Source organism: Camelina sativa, chromosome 11 (genome assembly GCF_000633955.1).
Source record: "Camelina sativa cultivar DH55 chromosome 11, Cs, whole genome shotgun sequence".
Taxonomy (NCBI): Eukaryota; Viridiplantae; Streptophyta; class Magnoliopsida; order Brassicales; family Brassicaceae; genus Camelina; species Camelina sativa.
In genome coordinates, this window is record NC_025695.1 from 28,680,163 (window position 1) to 28,699,016 (window position 18,854).

General features: G+C 31.1%; 2 protein-coding genes and 2 long non-coding RNA genes across 7 annotated transcripts; 1 reads left to right on the plus strand and 3 right to left on the minus strand.

The window, feature by feature from the left end:
- Positions 936–4,468, minus strand: LOC104724524. Its single transcript, XR_757700.2, has 3 exons — positions 4,204–4,468; positions 4,081–4,129; positions 936–1,690 (listed from the first exon to the last, which is right to left on the minus strand). It is a non-coding gene; the product is annotated as an uncharacterized LOC104724524 (long non-coding RNA).
- On the minus strand, positions 4,753–6,485 carry LOC104724525. Of its 4 annotated transcripts, none has more exons than XR_757703.1 (8): positions 6,373–6,485; positions 6,219–6,268; positions 6,052–6,107; positions 5,862–5,923; positions 5,680–5,754; positions 5,487–5,565; positions 5,355–5,399; positions 4,753–4,962 (listed from the first exon to the last, which is right to left on the minus strand). It is a non-coding gene; the product is annotated as an uncharacterized LOC104724525 (long non-coding RNA). The 4 variants fall into 4 exon arrangements; XR_757701.1 differs by having other exon boundaries at positions 5,862–5,948; XR_002034088.1 differs by having other exon boundaries at positions 6,052–6,110.
- On the minus strand, positions 7,473–9,831 carry LOC104724526 (protein LURP-one-related 17-like). Its single transcript, XM_010443021.2, has 2 exons — positions 9,387–9,831; positions 7,473–7,971 (listed from the first exon to the last, which is right to left on the minus strand). Exons 1-2 carry the CDS (start codon positions 9,669–9,671, stop codon positions 7,588–7,590), a joined length of 669 nt encoding a protein of 222 aa, XP_010441323.1. The 5' UTR covers positions 9,672–9,831; the 3' UTR covers positions 7,473–7,587.
- On the plus strand, positions 16,789–18,659 carry LOC104724527 (reticulon-like protein B4). Its single transcript, XM_010443022.1, has 5 exons — positions 16,789–17,091; positions 17,609–17,789; positions 17,870–18,011; positions 18,110–18,179; positions 18,272–18,659. The coding sequence occupies exons 1-5, from the start codon at positions 16,890–16,892 to the stop codon at positions 18,448–18,450; spliced, it is 774 nt and encodes a 257-aa protein (XP_010441324.1). The 5' UTR covers positions 16,789–16,889; the 3' UTR covers positions 18,451–18,659.

Below are 18,854 nucleotides of genomic sequence, written 5' to 3' on the forward strand. Positions count from 1 at the left end.
TGGTTTAAAAATCAAATTTATATATTTTTATGTTTTATCGTATAATCAAAAAAATTTGTATGTTTCTGATTGAACCATAACAATATATATTTATTAATTTAAGAGTAATTTAATATATGTTAGTAATAATCGGATTCTAAAATAATTTTTCTGAAAATAATCTAATTTTTTTATTAGGCTATTTAAATATTTTGAGTTGATGAGTTTGTTAATATTTTCTATAATTGACGGAATATTGCAAAAAAAAACATTATGAAAAAATAATGAAACTCCAAAATATAAACATATTCGCCTAAAAATACACTTCACGTGTGAAATATGTTAACATGGTAGAGTTTTTTGTGTGTTTAAAGATCAAATTTATATTTATAGTTTGTCGAGTAACTATAACAATTTTGCATAATCTTATAATTATTACTTTTAAATTTATCATGATTTTTTTGGGTAATAAGTTTATTTATAATGATAAAGTTATGTTCTCAAAACTTTTAATAGCAAACAGAAGAATACACAATTAGAACACATATTCCTTTCCAGTTATCAATAATTCAATATTTCCATTTTTAATTAATAATCACTAAATATTGATATTAATTAATTTATATACTAAAATATATGTATAAATATATAAATAATCATACATCACTATATCCACTAATTTTATTGTCATTTTTTATATTTATGTATGAATATATATAAATCTATATTTATTGTAAATTAAGTTTTCTGTTAATGAATTGGAGATAATTCAAGAGTAATATACTCCTCTCTCCTCTCTATAATCAATTATAATAACTATTGAAAGCATGTTGTTGAAATTACTATGGTATAATACTAACAAAAAAGGAACATTTCGTTTTATGTTAATAAGTTATATATATGTTCTTTGATATGTTTTTATAACTTTTTAAAAATATTTTACTGATTTTCAGAAATTAATATATTTTAGACTTGTATATTTTAGTAAAATTTTGCATTATAATAATATATAATTATTTAATTAGTTTGATATTCACAAACACCTGAAAGCCCAAATATATGTGAATGCAGAATTTTTCTTTTACACCATGTAGATGTTTACAGTTCTTATCTAGCAAGTATCTCTCCAAAAGTCCGGTTCACAGGTTCTATCCCAAAACAGTCATTCATTATGTGGCTTTGTTGACCAGATCGTATGCCTACTCTATCTAGACTGAGGAACTGGGGAATAGTAGAAGATGATACCTGCCATCTTTATGAAATTTACTTTGAGACAAGGGACCATCTTTTCCTGAGATGTCCTTACAGTTTCGACTTGTGGAGATGGTGCCTTGCTAGATTACAGATACCTTTCATAGGCTTCAACACTTGGGAGCGTTTCCTCCTTTGGCTCAAGACTCCTTTTACTGAAGAGAAGATGAACCCCCTAAAGCTAATCGCAGCTCAAGCGGTGATCTACTCAATCTGCCATGAGAGAAATGCCCGCAATTCACTGGTATCCGCACCCCGGTTGAAGGACTTTTCGCTCAGCTCGATCGTCGCATTCGAAACACCTGTTCTGCAAGACATTGCAACCCGAAGCTTCAGGACATGCTTTTGCTGTGGTTTCGGACCTCCATCCTCGCCCCCCCCCCCCATCTATCTAACTCTTTATTACGGTCTTTGTATTGTTCTAGTATCGGGCTTGTTCACCCCGACTTTCTACCTGTTGCTGCAGGCACCACTCGATCTTTGTAACTGACAAACTACTAAGAATTATAATTCCAGAAATTTTAAGAAAAAAAAAGTATCTCTCCAAAAGTTTCCGACGTATGCCCGCATTAACTTAAATTTGTTAGATATATTATATATTTTTTTTTACTCAGCAAAAAGCCTCTATACCATTAATTTAAAACAAGGAGTTAAACTTTCGGTAGATAACTAGAGATTTTTTTAAAAAAAAGAGGAGAATGTCTTTCAAATTTTCTTTTCGATAATTTGTAGTTAAAATATTTACTATTTATATAGAAAATGAAAATATAGTTTTTCATTTTATTTCTGAGCATTGGATAATTTGTTATTCAAATTCATTTAAAAGTCTAAAGACTTGTAAACTGTGAAATCTAAAAATGCGTAATAGTAATATGTAATATATAATTCGGAAAAAAAAAACTATCATGTTTTAAGTGTTTTGGGACAACTTGTGTTTGAGTTTTCAAGTAGAGAGTTCAACATATAGATTTTGGAGTTTATAGTATCATCCTGATTTTATGTTTTATCTATACATATAAATTTATACAATTTTATAAGTTTGTGTGGAAAAAATAGACTATTTTCTCTTTAATTTTTTTTGTAAAAACCCCATTATGTTTCGGTTCCATCTTCTAATGAAATACGATAACTTCCAAAAAAAATACCCACTCCTAGTATGAATACAAGTTTCTTTGAATATCTAACTTATATCTGGTGGTATCAGTAGTGTTCAACCTCAAGTTATACGTTTAATCATATAAAATACCAAGCATTAAACAAACGATTAAAATTTGAAGTCCCATCGACATCCTCATAACCAATCATAAAATTGATAGTATATCTTTAATTTGATATAATTTACCACACTAACTATTTCGAAACGCCAAATGATATCATTTTTTTACCAACCAAAAATGCAAGAACGGTGTTCATGACCATACATATTTTATAATCTAACACAACAAATCTAAAAAATTATATTTTATGTATGTTCATGACCATACAGAAACTATGTTTTTCAACAAAACTAACATTGAAATTCAAGTTGTGCGTTTAACACAAACAAACAACAACAACAATAACAAAAATTGAATGGTAAAAATGGAATAGATGTATACCGAAAGGCTACAACTGAATTTTGACATCAATCAGAAAGAAAAGTGTGATTAAAACAAAAGGCATAGAACAGAATAAAGAAATACACATTGCATTCTAACTAAATACACCAATCATTCGATAGAGTTCCAACTGCAAAGACTAGAGTTCCAAGCGCAAAGACTAAGAGACCAAAAGATAGGCACTAGTGTTGTAAAAAGATTAAGGCAGAGAGTACAACAAGTGGTAAAAACTAACATAATAATCATACAAGTGTATGATGCAAATTTTGAGAATGTCAGTTAACATGTTTGTACCGATCACCAAGGATTCAGAACATAACAGGAAACAAATCCATTCATGATTTAACAAAAATACTATCATAATCTGCACGAGTCTCAACTATGTTCATCTATTTCGTAAAACAAGAGAATTTATGACATTTTCAGTTAGCGTATAGATATAGTAAACACTCAAGCCAAGGGGTATACATTATAGAATCTATATTCATTAGAGTATAATGCAGCATTCTATAGTAAATGCATAATTCCAGTTTCACATGCTTAGAACAATCACCAAGGGTTTAGAGCATAACGCAAAACAAAGACATTCGAGATTCAATAATATTATTACCATAATGTGCATTACTATCACAGACATTTAAAAATAAGCAACTACAATAGATCCCAAGATGCATATATTTTATTAAATGAAACAAGTTATTTATACATACAAACACCAAAACAGAGATATTAACTATTAAGTAGTTTCAACACACAATATAATGTTTCAAAAGCCAAAGTAAAATCAACCTTTACTCAGTGGATGATGCAAAATCCTAGGATGTCATTCACATGTTTAAAACAATCACCAAAGTTTTAGAGCAGAAGGCAAAAAAATGCTTTCAAGGTTCAAGGAACACAAACACAATCTACATAAGTTAATCTACAAGAGACTCTACATCCACTATATAGAATACGAGAGCTTATGATACACAAGAGCTGAAACATAGAGAATAGTAAAATTAAAATACACAATGCGCTCATCTAGAAACGCAAGCAATTTTTATGATTTTCAAACTGAAAATAGTACTAGTCTCTCGAATTGGAATCTGTTCCCAACTGCGTCATCATTAAGGGTTGATAAAAGCACCAGAAACTACCACTTTGGAGTTCAGGATGCTGTATGTGTCTCTCACTTGTGATTTTCATATACTAATTACAAACAAGTTTGGAAAGCACTTAAACAAAAATAAAAAGGTTTGAAAGCATATACCTATCAAAAGTCTTGACAATCTGAACACCGTGACTTGAGAAGCACATACCTGAAAGGAAAAGAAAAAAGAATTTGTTAGTCTTCATTTTATGTGAATGTATATACTTACCTCGTTGGGCTAACCTTCTTTAAGCCATATGTTGGTCCAAGTTCTGGTAATTTTTACCATCAAACAAGTCACAATCTTGTCTTAAGATTTATTTAGTCCGCTCCATCCAACATATCGCAACTCATTTCCTTACATGCATGCACTACCCTTCCAATGTCTTTTAACTCCTTTGTCTTATGAATCATTAAGCCGCAAGGTCAGTCATTCATGTCTTATGGTTTTTACCAGCCGAGGGTACCAAACTTTGAGAACTCTTTGGTTCTTTCTTCATGTCTTGTGGTTTTTACCAGCCGTGGGTACCAAACTTTGAGAGCTCTTTGGTCCTTTCTTCATGTCTTATGGTTTTTACCAGCCGTGGGTACCAAACTTTGAGAACTCTTTGGTTCTTTCTTCATGTCTTATGGTTTTTACCAGCCGAAGTACCAAAACTTTGAGAACTCTTTGGTTCTTTTATGTCATTCATGTCTTATGGTTTTTACCAGCCGAGGGTACCAAACTTTGAGAACTCTTTGGTTCGTTATTCATGTCTTATGGTTTTTACCAGCCGAGGATACCAAACTTTGAGAACTCTTTGGTTCTTTTTTCATGTCTTATGGTTTTTACCAGCCGAGGGTACCAAACTTTGAGAACTCTTTGGTTCTATGTCTTTTGTCTTAAGACTTACTTAGCCGTTGAATAAATCCAACGCAACCTCTTTTCCCATTCCCAACATGCATGCACTACCAAGCCAACAGTTCATGATTTTGCTCGGGACAATGTCCCCAAAATAGAATCTGACAGAACACCATTTGATTAGTGTCTGCCCATGATCTTTTTTGGGTTTTGAAAAAAACAAAACCAAAACAAAAACATCAAAAACTAAAATCCCCGATACATAAGAATCCGCAAAACAAGAAGCCAGAACCAAATAAAGGCTTTGAATTCTTTGTTAAAGAGAGGATCTTTCTTTGTAAATGGATCAAGAAAACGAAAACCAAAACTAAAATATTGATTCCAAAACCACAATAATACAAAAGCCAATTGCTTAAATACAGGAAAAATAAATCTGATCAGATCATGAACTTAATCAGTTGTAATGGTTCGACTTCAATCCTCAAAACAAAATTGAAAAACAAAACACAAAACAAAAAAACACAAAAACAAAACGAGAGAGACAGAGTAATACCTCGACGAAGCGGAGACAAGCTTCCATGGATTAGATTCGAAACCCCTAAAACAAAAGTTAAAAACAACAAAGGATTAGTAGATTTCGAAACCTAAAACAAAATCACGAAGAGGTTCAGGGTAAGAAACTTACGAGGAAGAAGAAACAAAACGGATTGAAATAGCTTCTTGCCCGAATCAAACCAAACAACCCTAGATCAGATCAGTACAACCTATATATATATATATAAGAATGATTAGTGAGTAAAGTAAATCTAGAAACGGTTTCTAAGAAACCCTAAAAAAACAAAGAACACGAAGAGGATCAGAGGAGTAAGAACCCTAACCAAATCAATCACGAAGGAGACCAAGCCCAGCCGATTGTTGTAGTTTCGTTCTCGAATCAAACCAAAAACAAAACCCTAGATAGATCAATACAGCATACATAAGAGCGAGCGATTACAAAATAAACTTATCAATCCTAGAAACGAATTCACGGTACAGAGAAATTGAAATACATACAACTAACCTTAATTTGAAACCAATCATCACGAAGGAGACGAAGCCCAGCCGATTATAATAGTTTCATGCCTAAATCAAACCAAAAACAAGAACCCTAGACAGATGAACACAAAATATATAAGAGCGATTACCAAAAAAAACTTATCAATCCTAAAAACGATTACCCGATTCAGAGAAATTGAATACATACTACTAACCTTAAGATTAATTTGAAACCAATCTCCCCACGAATCGTCGAAGACTTCTTCTTCTTCTTCTTCGACAATAAGAAGAAAAAAAAAACAAGAGAGAAGAATTTTGGGAAAAAGAAGAAGAAACCCTAAAAAAACACACACACACAGAGGATCGGAGGAAGAAACCTTACCAAATCACCACGAGAAAGAAGAGTCCCAGTCGATTGTAATGGTTTCGTGCCTGAATCAAATCAAAATCAAAACCCTAAATCAATATAAGAACGATTACACAAAAATTTATACAATTCCTGAAAACAAATTAGCGATACAGATTGAAATACATACTAATCATAAGATTACTCAACGTGAATCTTCTCAGCAGTCGTCGAATCGAAGCATTCTTCATGCGAAAACCCCGAAGCGAGAAAAAAAAAATTGGGCTAAAAAGAAAAATAAAAGCGTTTCTTTAACCCCGATATCGATATGTATGTACAGTATATCGCCGACATAACGCGTTTCTTTTAACAGTTATTTTTGTATATGGATCGACCGTTGATTCATCATATATTTTAATCTAACGATTCTGCATTTTTCACTATTAATAATGATATAGTATTTCATTTTAGTAATAATTGGCAATATAAACAAACACAAAAGCAAAAGCATTTTATCTCAAACGGGTTTGTGGTTATCTAATCTCGATAAAGAAGGTCCAATAAAGTTCATTAGTTAATTACGCCAGAAGTCATTTTAAATCAATTGTCTTTCATATGTGCCTATATTTTAGACTTTTTGCATAAAAGGTACATATACATTACTAAATAGTACTAAACTTAGATTATTAAACAATAACTTTTGAAGTTGAAAATAAATTACGGCTTTATGAAAATAATTTTTAAAAACAAAATAGGGCCTCAATTGTATTTAGCTTTAGGCCTCATTTTAGTCCTTATGTTTCTGATATATATAAACAAAAAAAGTTTATAATGAAAAATAATCTTTTGAAGTAGTTGCAAAAAAAAAAAACTTCATGAGGCTTCGTTGCACTTTACAATTTTCATATTGACTACACAAATGAGTGATCATACTTAAATATAATTTATTGTCTCTATTTCGAAATTAGGTGACAAAGAAGATTTGTGTAGCAAAAAAAAAAAAATAGTTGAGGTTTATGTTGGTGGGTTCTCAACCTTCAGTGAGCTTCAGATCTGCTAAATTTCAAAGAGGATATTAAGATTAGCCTTCTTAATGCAAGTGGATACATTGGTGCCGGAGTATTTTAAGAAAAAATTTTGGATTCACTCCATCTTATTCACCCCTTCTTAATCAACTAATCAAATTACAACAATACCATGTCATTATATTTTAAAAATAAATCAAAATTAAAATAAAGGATAAAACATTGTATTATTTCAAAGAGATTAATGTAAAAACAACATATATAGTTTTGTTAACGTGTGAAAATATCATGTAGCTTAAAAGTTTGATATTTTAGTGATACTGTAAAAAATGATATACAATTTGACTTCAAAAAGAAAGGAAAAAAAAAACTGGTTTATATTAAGAGAACATTTGGTCTAATAACAAAACCAAAGCCATTGCCAAACCGGTGTCAAAACCAGGATTAACAACAAGATCAAAAACATCTGAACCGAACCGGACTCCTTTGGTTCTGACCTCTTTCCTTTTGATCTCAACCACTGTCTTGTTCAATGGGACGTGCACAATTTTACATGATTTACGTTTGTACGATCCTTTGATGATGTAAGAATTCTTCTTATCGAACGATCCTGAAAATACGTATGCTAATATGTCGTATTTATTGCTCAGAATATTCATCTTTAAGTTCTTCCTCATGTACCAGATCGGGCACTTCGGTATTTTTGTTTCTCCATTTGTATCCTTTGCTTCATATATTCCCCAACTATTTACTAGCGCAATTTTCTGGAAAATACAAAGGGAACTTTAATAAGTGATCATGATGACTATAACATTTAAAACGACTCAAAATAGTGTCTATAGTCTGTAAAGTGGCTTCGAGTATTGTCTGTAAAGTTGCACTAGGTAACAACACGCACTATATACGGTATAAAATAATTATTAAATATTTTTACTGTAATTTTTATTACAAATCTATTTTATTTATCGGTAATTGGAATCTAAAATTCGATTGGGTATATATATATTACATATATAATTTTTTATAATAATTAAAATTTAACCTATAAGAATTATTATAATATTAATCTTATATTATCATATCATATGAACAAAAAGTTTTAAAAATTATTTTAAAGATTTTATGAAAATGTAATTAAAAAATATAATTAAGTTAGAAAAAGAATATAAAAATTTAATTTTGGGTGTTAATTATATTTTTGAAAAAATATAATAGTATTTAAATGTGAATATTATATTATTAAAAACTGATGACAAATAAAAGAAATAGTGTCTGGAGTTCTATGAGTACGATAGCTATTTTGTGGGTGAATGTATTTTTTTTTAATATATTAGGGATTGAGTAAAAATGGATATCTAGATCGACGGTGTAGTCACGTGAGTCAAGAGTAGATTTTGGTGACATTAAAAGTCAAACATATAATACTCGGAGATTCTAGCTAGACGTCGTTATATGCACAATTATGATTATGAATACTTTTATAGTCAAATCTTTTATGCTGAATGAAGTTTTGTATATAAAAATATTCCCAATGAATATGACGGGTTATACGAAATTCTTGCCAATAGAATTGTCCACATGCAGAATACTTATGTAATTTTGACGTGACCTATTGTGGACGGTGTCACGGTTGTGTAGTTGGTCCTACTCAATCTTAATTTATACTAAGAGTATTCATAATATCTTCGTTCATGCATATCTTCAATCGCTAAAAACAAAACGTCTTCTACAAAATCGGCTAAAAAATGTCTATCAGCAAAAGTAAATTTCTCTACATTAATTCATCGATTACAATAATTATCAACATATATATCGCGACCTCTCAAGTATTTACAAATTATCACAAATCTGAAGATAGTTGGCAAATCGATCCGATACTTATAGCTAGAGTGATCGGTAATTAATTAAGGATGGTGGAAATCAAAATTCTTACGATAATAAAAGTATTTCTACACCTCCTTTTTTTCGTATAAGTGCAAAGATGTATGTTAATTCAGATTTTGTAGACGTGGTTGATTCTTAATTAACAATCTAATATAATGTCATTGTGATATTATAAAATTCTAAGAGAGAGGAGGTGTTTGTACAATATAATTCACATAATTATCTAAAACACGTTCATATATATGATAGAAGTTTCTTGTAGAGTTGTAGATAATGTGTCATGTGTATATGTTACCTTGGTACGTTGGATGAGGAGGAGGGAGTTTCCATCTTTATCCATAAGGATGAGTTCACCGGGTCGGGTTCGGGCATAATTATCGACCCGGTAAATCAAATCTCCATTTGAATCTATCACCGTGAATCCTTCGCAACTCACCAAAAGCGATTTTCTCCACACCGTGAGTGTAGTACACGCGCCTTCAGGCTCTGCTTTGGAGACGGTGACTTTGGACTCCGGAGACGACGGTGCATCTTCACCGTGGACCGACGACCTCGACCGATGCTTCAAGAAAGGGAACATGATCAGTTTTTGGTGTTCTTGATTTACTATTTTAATAAGGTCTGGATCTAATTAATCTCAAAACGAATATGGTAAGGTTAGGTGTATGAGAGAGATTTATATAGAGATCTGATATGTGTGTGTGGATTGAGGAAAGATATTAGCTTTGTTATATTATATCATTGTCTTATTATTATATTACTCAGTGTATTTTTGTCTTCCTTATTGCAACTTGCGAGGGGTTTCTTAAATATCGCGACTTGATATTTGAATGCGACAATAATAATTTACTGATAAAACTGTATTTAATTTTATTTATTTTTTATTAAGTTACAAAAACAAAACTTTAAATCTTATTTTAAATATGGGTCACAACTTATTATTAGAAAAATACTTTAATATGTAAAGATATAAGTAACATTTTCTACGTTAGAATATGTTCGTCATATTATACACCGGAAGGAAAAGGAGATTTTCCCGAAAAACTAAACCTCATAAAAGAGAACCGATTAAAATTAGAAATACAATTCACAATTTTTAAATTTAATTCAAAAGAACACATAACATTACACCGAAAATTAAAGCAACACGACTTAAAATTAAAACGAGACAATAATTTTCAAGGAAATAAAATGATCTTTTTTTAACAAGAAACTAATGAATGAGATTTATCAAAGATGTTCAAGACCAATCCAATGATAACATCTATCTCTTTCTATCACAATGAGAATCAAATTCTCCAAACCAAGACCTAAAAATCCGAAAAGCAAGACCCATAATTGGAGAATTACATTTGACTTTCGGATAGACGACGACGACATTCAACGCCAATGAACGCTTAGATAAAAAGTCTTCCAAAAGATAATAGACGATTTCGAAAAAAAAGACAAGTATAGAGATCTAACCCCACGATTCATACTATTCTCGTAAGCGAGAACGACGACACGAGCTGGTGAACACCCACAATGACCCACAACAACCAACACCAAGTGGAGAGACCACCAGTAACTAAAGAATCTAAACCCAATTTCAAAACAATCAAAGCTTTCTCTTGAAAAGGAAACGAGCCATAAAGGATCTGATGGCTAATTCAAAGAGATAAAGAGAGTGCAGAAAAACAAATGTTAGACTGACTAGAGCCCAAATCCAACATTTACCAGCGACATAGAAGTGACTACAAACATCATAGCAGGAACTAGATCTAGGCCGAGGAGTAAAAATGGCATTTTTACACAACTCACACTGTAGATATAACAAATCCACCTCCATCATGTTCGCTAGAACCACCCAAACAAATCTGGCCACTCGACCGCTTCCACAAAATCTCAGAACTACTATTCAAAATAGACCGACAGTTCTTCAATCGAAAGCCAAAAAAACTATAAACGAAAGGCAAACTGTAGAGAACAAATGCAGACCTGAAAGTTGTTGATGGGTAGGACGAACTCTTGGATTCCTTTAAACTGCATAAGTTTTGTTTATCCAAAAAAGATGTCTAAATTATATTTTTCGTTTATAAAAAAAATATAAAATTTTGTTTGTTAAATTCATATTGAAAAATTAATACGAATGAAGTTGAATTCTCTGAATTATATATATACTCATCCTTTGTACTATAACTCAAACATGTATATACATGAAATAAATTATCAAAATTTTATTACTCCTTATTATGTATGTGTGACTTAGATCTTGTATAATTTTGACGAAAATCCTCATTATGGGTATGGTATATTCTTTCTAGGAACTCTTTTGTCGAAATCGAATGGAGGTGTGGCTACCACTGATTGGGTAATGACTAGCAGGTAGTCAGATTTTGGTTTTGTCACGCATGGGCTTTTGGATATATTGATTTTGGATATCTAATATTTTATTATGTAAATATAGAAAAATCAATTACTGTATTAGGTAAGAACTTTAATTAAGATTATGCAAGGGTCCCAAATCAAGCCACGTAATCTTGTTAGACCCACGATAATAGATTTTTTGAGGTCTCCAAGAATCTCTTGTCTTCGAATCTTTCCTTTTTCTGAAAAAGAAAAGAAAATTAAATTTAAATCTCCTTTTCTTCGTAAAAGGTTTTGGTTAGGTAAAGAGGATAATTCTCTTCCACACGAATTGGTAGAGAAAATTATAATATATAAGAAAAAATAATTAACAAAATAAAATGGTGGAATTTCATTTCACATTAGACGAAACTGCCATAATAATTTGAATAATCAATCATATTGGAAAAGTACATAGATAAAATAAAATATAAGTGAGACCTTTCATTTTCAAACCTGATTTTTGTTGATCTTCGGGTTTGCCGTTTGCCATATGCCATTCCTACATAAAATATTTTCCTTCAAGAGTGATGTAGACACAGTGGAGGAGCACACGTGTTAAACCCGTGTCATGACTCATCACTAAAATGGGCTCCACAACAGAGAAGTTAATTTAGCTCTCGAGGCCACCAGACCAGAGTAATCAAACCCACGTGCGTGAGACCCCTGACCTGTCTCTCTTCTTATCTTTCGGGTCTTTCGAGTTCAAGATTTCTCGTTTTGCTTAACTCTTGGGACATCAAGAATTTGGGGCCTTAATTATAATATTAATTAAGTCATCAACAAAGTGCAGTGATCATACAATTAGTTAAGCTATCAACAAGTGCGTCATCATCGATCTAGAAATATTCATCGCTGGTGGTATTGGATTAACTTATATACAGTCTACCTTAAGAGGATATATTGACAGATTAGTCTAAATCTGATTATTTATTTTCATACTATATTTCTTAAGTTTTATAGTTACGGTAGCATAACATGGTTTTGAGGGCAATGTTTTACCCATCTTTAAGTGACATAAGAAATGTTAGAGCATTTACACAGCTAGCTGCTCTGATGAGTTCTCTTGTAATTGGGTCTCAAAAATTAAATAAAAAACTCATATTTCGGTCTATTAAATTGAAAATCGATTTTGCAACTTGAGCAACTCATGAGCATTGCTACGTGGCGTAATGGGATTTGTTGATGTGTAAAATATAAAAGGTAATTTTTTCCCCTATTTTCTGTTTTCTTTCTTCCCCAACTCACTTTCTCTGTTCTCTCTCAGACCCAAACGACGACTCGAAAGTAATTCATCTAGAAACCGGAAAATCACTCGATTCACCTCGAATCCTTTGATTTTTCCGGCTACAATTGGAGGGTTGTTGGTTTACGAAAGCGATGGCCACTCCGATCGGCTAATTTTGGAGATTTGACGTTTCGGTTCTCACGATGACCTACCTCCTTATGCGACAACGATGACGACGGTTTCTTCTGATGGCCTAAAGCCAACGGCGAGGTCCACCGGCTAATGAATCGAACAGAAAAGGTTCGTCTTCGCATTTCTTACTTATTGCATACTGTTGTAATTCATCTCATGTCTCCTTTAAATATTAGGGTTTCGGTTAAATTCGATTGATTGTAAGAGTGGTTAATGTTTTCTGTCGATTTGTCTGATTAGTTGTATATTTTGAGATTTGTTTGATGTTCAATTGATTTTGAGATTTTTTTGGAGGGTTAACGGGTTTCGGATTAAATCGATTGAGTGTCTGATAGATGATATCAATTTTGTAATATATTCTAATATTTATCTTCTATTTTTATAAAGAGATATATTGCATAAATATATTAGATTTCCGATTTTGTAAAACAAATTTCATTTTTTTTTAATTTTCGTTTAAAAAAAAATAAAACTTAGAAAAATGGCAAATAGATCCAGAATTGATTTTCATTAATAGAAAAACAGTAATTTTAAGTTTGAAGATGAATGTGGTGCGTCTGCATCTGAAATAGGGGAAAAAAGCTTATTCGAAAAAATTATAAGGGTAAAAGAAGTCTATTTTTGTGAGAGTTAACGTGAGCCATCTTGACTTCTCCTTTAATATACTAGATTTTGAACCCACGCTACGCGTGAGTTTATTTAATATATTTTGATGAATATAATATATAATTAATAATAGTTATGAAATATTATCCTATAAAAACCTTTAAATTACTATTAAGAAAAAAAAATTATTTCAAACACACAATTTTAAAAAAATATAAAATATACGTTATACTCTTTTAAATTTTAAATCTGATAAAAAATCATGAATTTATACTTAAAAACGCTATACTATTTTTCTTTCTCTTCTTCGTCAGCTTCTTCACATTCTTCCACTGAATAATCATTTAAAAGCTCTTTTTTAGACTACCACACAACTTGTTAACCAATCAAACTCCACGACTAAAATCATTGCCTCTTTTCTCGTTAAATTTGTGCAATTCATAATAACCAACATAGTCACCAAATGCACTCAATTATTGATACTTTCACTGTATACTTACTCGGTTTTAGATTCACATGTATTGAAACTTCTCAAATCAAAATCCTTAATATTACAAAATTGTAAATTCTCAAACCAAAATCTTTAATACTACATAATTATAAATTATTTGGAAAGAAAGTAATATGAACAAATGTATAGCTAAGAAAACATATGTGCTTGTCGTCGATCCTTCTTCTTTAAACCCCAAAACTTGACTCAAACAACATCAAATCTAGGTCTTGCGACGTCAATCCTTCTTTCTTAGACCTAGAAATACTGAAAGAATATCAACTCATCTATAAAGTCATACATAAAAACATGTATTAACACTCATAAAATATAAAAACGCAAATGGAAATAAATAAGATATTCAAGATAAATAAGATATTTGAAAATTGCATATATAATATTTAATAATACTTATACTTTTAAATTTTTAATAGAGTTTAAATATTTATAATATTTTAAACTTTAGATATAGTTTAAATATTTGTAACATTTTTTTTTAGAGTTAAATATTAATGATACTTAAACTTTTTATAATATTTTAAACTTTCTATGGAAGTATTTATAGTTTTTTAAAACATTCTATTATGTTTAAATATTTATAATATTTGAATCTTTTAAAATTCAAATATACCAAATAAACCAAATAAAAATTTTAAAATTCAAATATTGGCTAGAAGTTTTAATTTACTATAATAAACCAAATAAAAATTTTAAATTTGGACGCTTGATAAATCAAGCTTCATGTTCATTCGTAGTTGGAAGGATATTAGTCTTATTTATAATGGTTTCCAGCCATCGTCTAAACTAATCTAGCCAATGTGGGACATACACTTATTTATAAGTATTATAATATAAAAATTTTACATAATTACAAAAATTTTTAATATTGAGATGGTTAATCCCGATTAGTCATTTTAAAAAAACTTAATAGAAGCAATTCTAAAATTTTTTACAAATGTAAATTAGTGAGAGATGTGGAATCCCTATTGGCTGTTTTAAATCCTATGTGGACAGCTTTAAAAATTTATAGGTTCTTCTTTTATATAGATTAGATGTTATAGTTACATAATACACTATCTCATGATTGTGTTCATTTTCTATTTTTAATTTTATAATTGGGATTATTAGGCTAATTATTTATATTAATATTGATTGTTTCTTCATAGTAAAAATAAATTACAATAAAAATAAGATGCGGATGAGTACAGCTAGCCAAACCCATGTTAGTAGCTTTATAAGCCTTAGGGCATCTCCATCCCTTATATATGTCCAATGTCTTAACATTTTTAATAATTAATTTTATTCTTATTTTATGTTGAGTGTCTTTAGTGTAGATGAAATGTCTTCAAATAGCATTAAAATTAATAAATAAATTTGTTTAAAGACACTTACAATAAAACGAGGAATGGAGATGGTCTTATAGAATAACATTGAGTTGGTAGATTTGAAAATTCTTCATTTTTTCGTTTTACTCTTTTTCTTGTTTTACTATTAATTAGCTAAATTTTGTTTTTAGTATATGAATATGATCCATTACTCGACCAGCTTTAGTTTTTTTTTTATCAACACTGGACCAGCTTTGGAGAAGAACTTTTTAGTGTTTCACACCATACGATCTCATAAAATATATAACTTAGTCTCTAAGTATTTGATAAATATCAGTTTAATTGGATTATGAAATACGTTAAAACATTTATTTCAACAATATAAATGCGTAAAAATATATTAAGAAAAATATCAACATTTACCAAACTACTCTTATTATAAAACAAAATTACTTACATAACTTTCCTTTCATTAAATATAAAATTATTTTTTAAAAGTGTTCTTTTATATACTAATAAAATTCTCAAAAATAGCACAAAAATAAAAAAAAAAATCCAAACTTAGCACAATATTTCGAAAATTCCAAAAATAGTACTAATTAATTTTTCAAAACTAAATCCTAAAATTCAAAATACTAAACCCTACTCCTCAAAACTATACCCTAAATGTGAAATTGAAAACCCAAACCTTAAAAAAAAAATTCTAAAAATTAATTTTAAATATTTTAATGTGTTGAATAGTGTTATTTTTGGAAATTTATGAAATGTGTGTTATAATTGTCCATAAAACTCGTTTTAGTGCTATTTTAAGGTATTTCTCTATATATATTATCAAGATATTCCGACTACGATAATTTTTTTTTGAGAAACAAACACTATCTTCATATTGCCAAATTGTATAATAACAATTGTTTAATCTTTGTTAATATATAAATGAACTACTTTTAACAACAATTGTTTGAAGTATGAAATATAATATTTAGTTCTAAAGTGTTGCATATAGTTGCTAAATAAATTTCAAATTAATAATTTAGGATGTCTGTTAGTAATATCTTACGAAAAAAACAGTGTTTTAAAAAGCATGCTAGGTGGCGTCTAGACACATGTCTAAATCGAACAGAGAGAGAAGACACGAGACTATAGTAAAACACTAAACAAAGTAATTAAAGGGCATAATACAAACAAGCCCATTTGATAAGCCCAATACAAATGAAATCCGCCGACATCTAACGTTCCTCGGTAGCGTTACCGGAAATTATTCACATCGGCTCATCAATCATCTATTAACGACCGTTAGTTCCACGCCAAATATATTAAATCTGCTACCAAAAAAAATAAAAAAATTGATTTTCCACCGTGGACAGTCACCTACTCGAGGCTCGGATCCGAATCCAACCAACGGACTGGATTGAGTTTTTCAAATCAACGGATGAGATTGAGTCTGACGTACACGCTCTCTTATTTGTCACTGTCTCACACAGAGACACACTCTCTTCGATTCTTTCAAAAACAAGTAAGCGAATTAGGGGTTTTTTCTTTCCTTTCGTCTCGGAGGTTTCTAGAATCACAACAATGGTGGAAGACCACAAGCACGAGGAATCGATCTTGGAGAAGATTGTTGAGAAGATCCATGGCCATGGTGACTCCTCTTCTCTTTCAGATTCCGATGACGATAAGAAATCTACATCGTCTTCGTCGTCGTCCTTCAAGTCAAAGATCTACCGACTTTTCGGGAGGGAGAAACCTGTTCATAAGGTTCTCGGTGGCGGCAAACGTATGGATCTATCTCTATATCTTTCGAATTTAACTCTGTTTTTTGCTCGATTTAGTATAATATATAGTGATTTTGCTCGATTGAGTATTTTATGTAGCGATTTAGCTCGATCTAGTATCTTATACATATCGATTTAGCTCGATTTAGTATCTTATACAGTGATTTTGCTCGATCGAGTAGTTTACTAGTGATTCAGCTCGATTGAGTAGCTTACATAGTGATTTGCTCTTATTTGAAGCTGATATTGAACTCTGTTTTTGCTCGATTTAGTATCTTATACAGTTGTTTTGCTCAAGTTAACATAGTGATTTAGATCGATTGAGTATCTTATATAGTGATTTTGGTAGCTGAGTAGTTTATATAGTGATTTTTGCTCTTTATATGAAATGCTGAAATTGAGTTTGTGTATGTAATTCTTTTACTTCATTATCTTGTTTGGTGGAACATATGCTTAACGCTTGTGAAAAAAACTCAAAAAAACTTTGCTAAATCTGGATTCATTGTTTGCTGCATGTAGCTGCTGATATATTCCTTTGGAGGAACAAGAAGGTATCTGGTGGAGTCTTTGGTGCTATAACAGCGTCTTGGGTACTATTCGAGTTAATCGAATACCGTTTCCTCACTTTTCTCTGTCACTTTGCCATGGCTGCTCTCGCAGCATTGTTCTTGTGGTCTAATGCTTGTACCTTTATCCACAAGTAAGTTTTTGAAACCATCCTTGGTGTATGAGATAACGATGCATCAACAACTGCTTGATTAACTGTTTATACATTCTCAGGTCAACTCCTCGCATCCCGGAAGTTCACATCCCTGAGGATCCTGTCCTTCAACTTGTTTCTGGATTAAGGATTGAAATCAATCGTGGCTTTACCGTTCTTAGGAACATTGCATCAGGAAGAGATCTCAAGAAATTTATCTTGGTATTTTTCATGTTATTTACCTCGACGCAAACCGGTTTCTTTTTTTCTTTTTCTTATGTTTCTAGTAAGTTGCTAACACTTGCTTGCACATCTTTTAGGTAATTGCTGGCTTGTGGGTATTGTCCATTATTGGCAGTTGCTGCAACTTCTTGACATTGTTCTATATTGGTAATGATTCATATGCAATCTAATTGCTTTCAATCTGACAGGAATCACACTTCCATAGCTTGATAATTAGCCTCTTTTTTTTTTGCTTCCAGCTACTGTCCTTCTCTTCACCATTCCTGTGGTTTACGAAAAGTATGAGGACAAAGTCGATGCCTTTGGCGAGAAGGCTATGAAGGAGATCAAGAAGCAATATGCAGTACTCGATGACAAGGTTTTCAGTAAAGTCTTGAGCAAGATTCCAAGAGGAGCTTTGAACAAGAAGAAGGATTAAGGAGTGTATGTTACTCTCATTGGAATCGTAGTAATGGTTCAAAACATCTTTTGTTAGAAGCTGTTGGTTGATAAACCCTTTTGGTCGGTCTCTTGTTATTATTATTATGTTCATTATATGTTTGGGGTTTTTAACCAAAAATATTTAGAGTATGAGAGAACAGATGGATGTTAATTAATTATTGTTGTTGGCTATTTGTGTTTGATTCATTTCTAAGTTTTTCGCTCTTCACTGCTACTGCCTACTGGGATCTTACTTTACCTCATGAGAAGAACTGTTTCTCTTCTGCTCAGCCTCCTTTCCTTCTTCTGAAGTAAATCCCGATCAGGCATTATTAATTACATTGCCTTGCTTGGCAGGAGAAACTTTATTTTTCTGGTATTGCTTCCTAGTCCAAGCGCCTT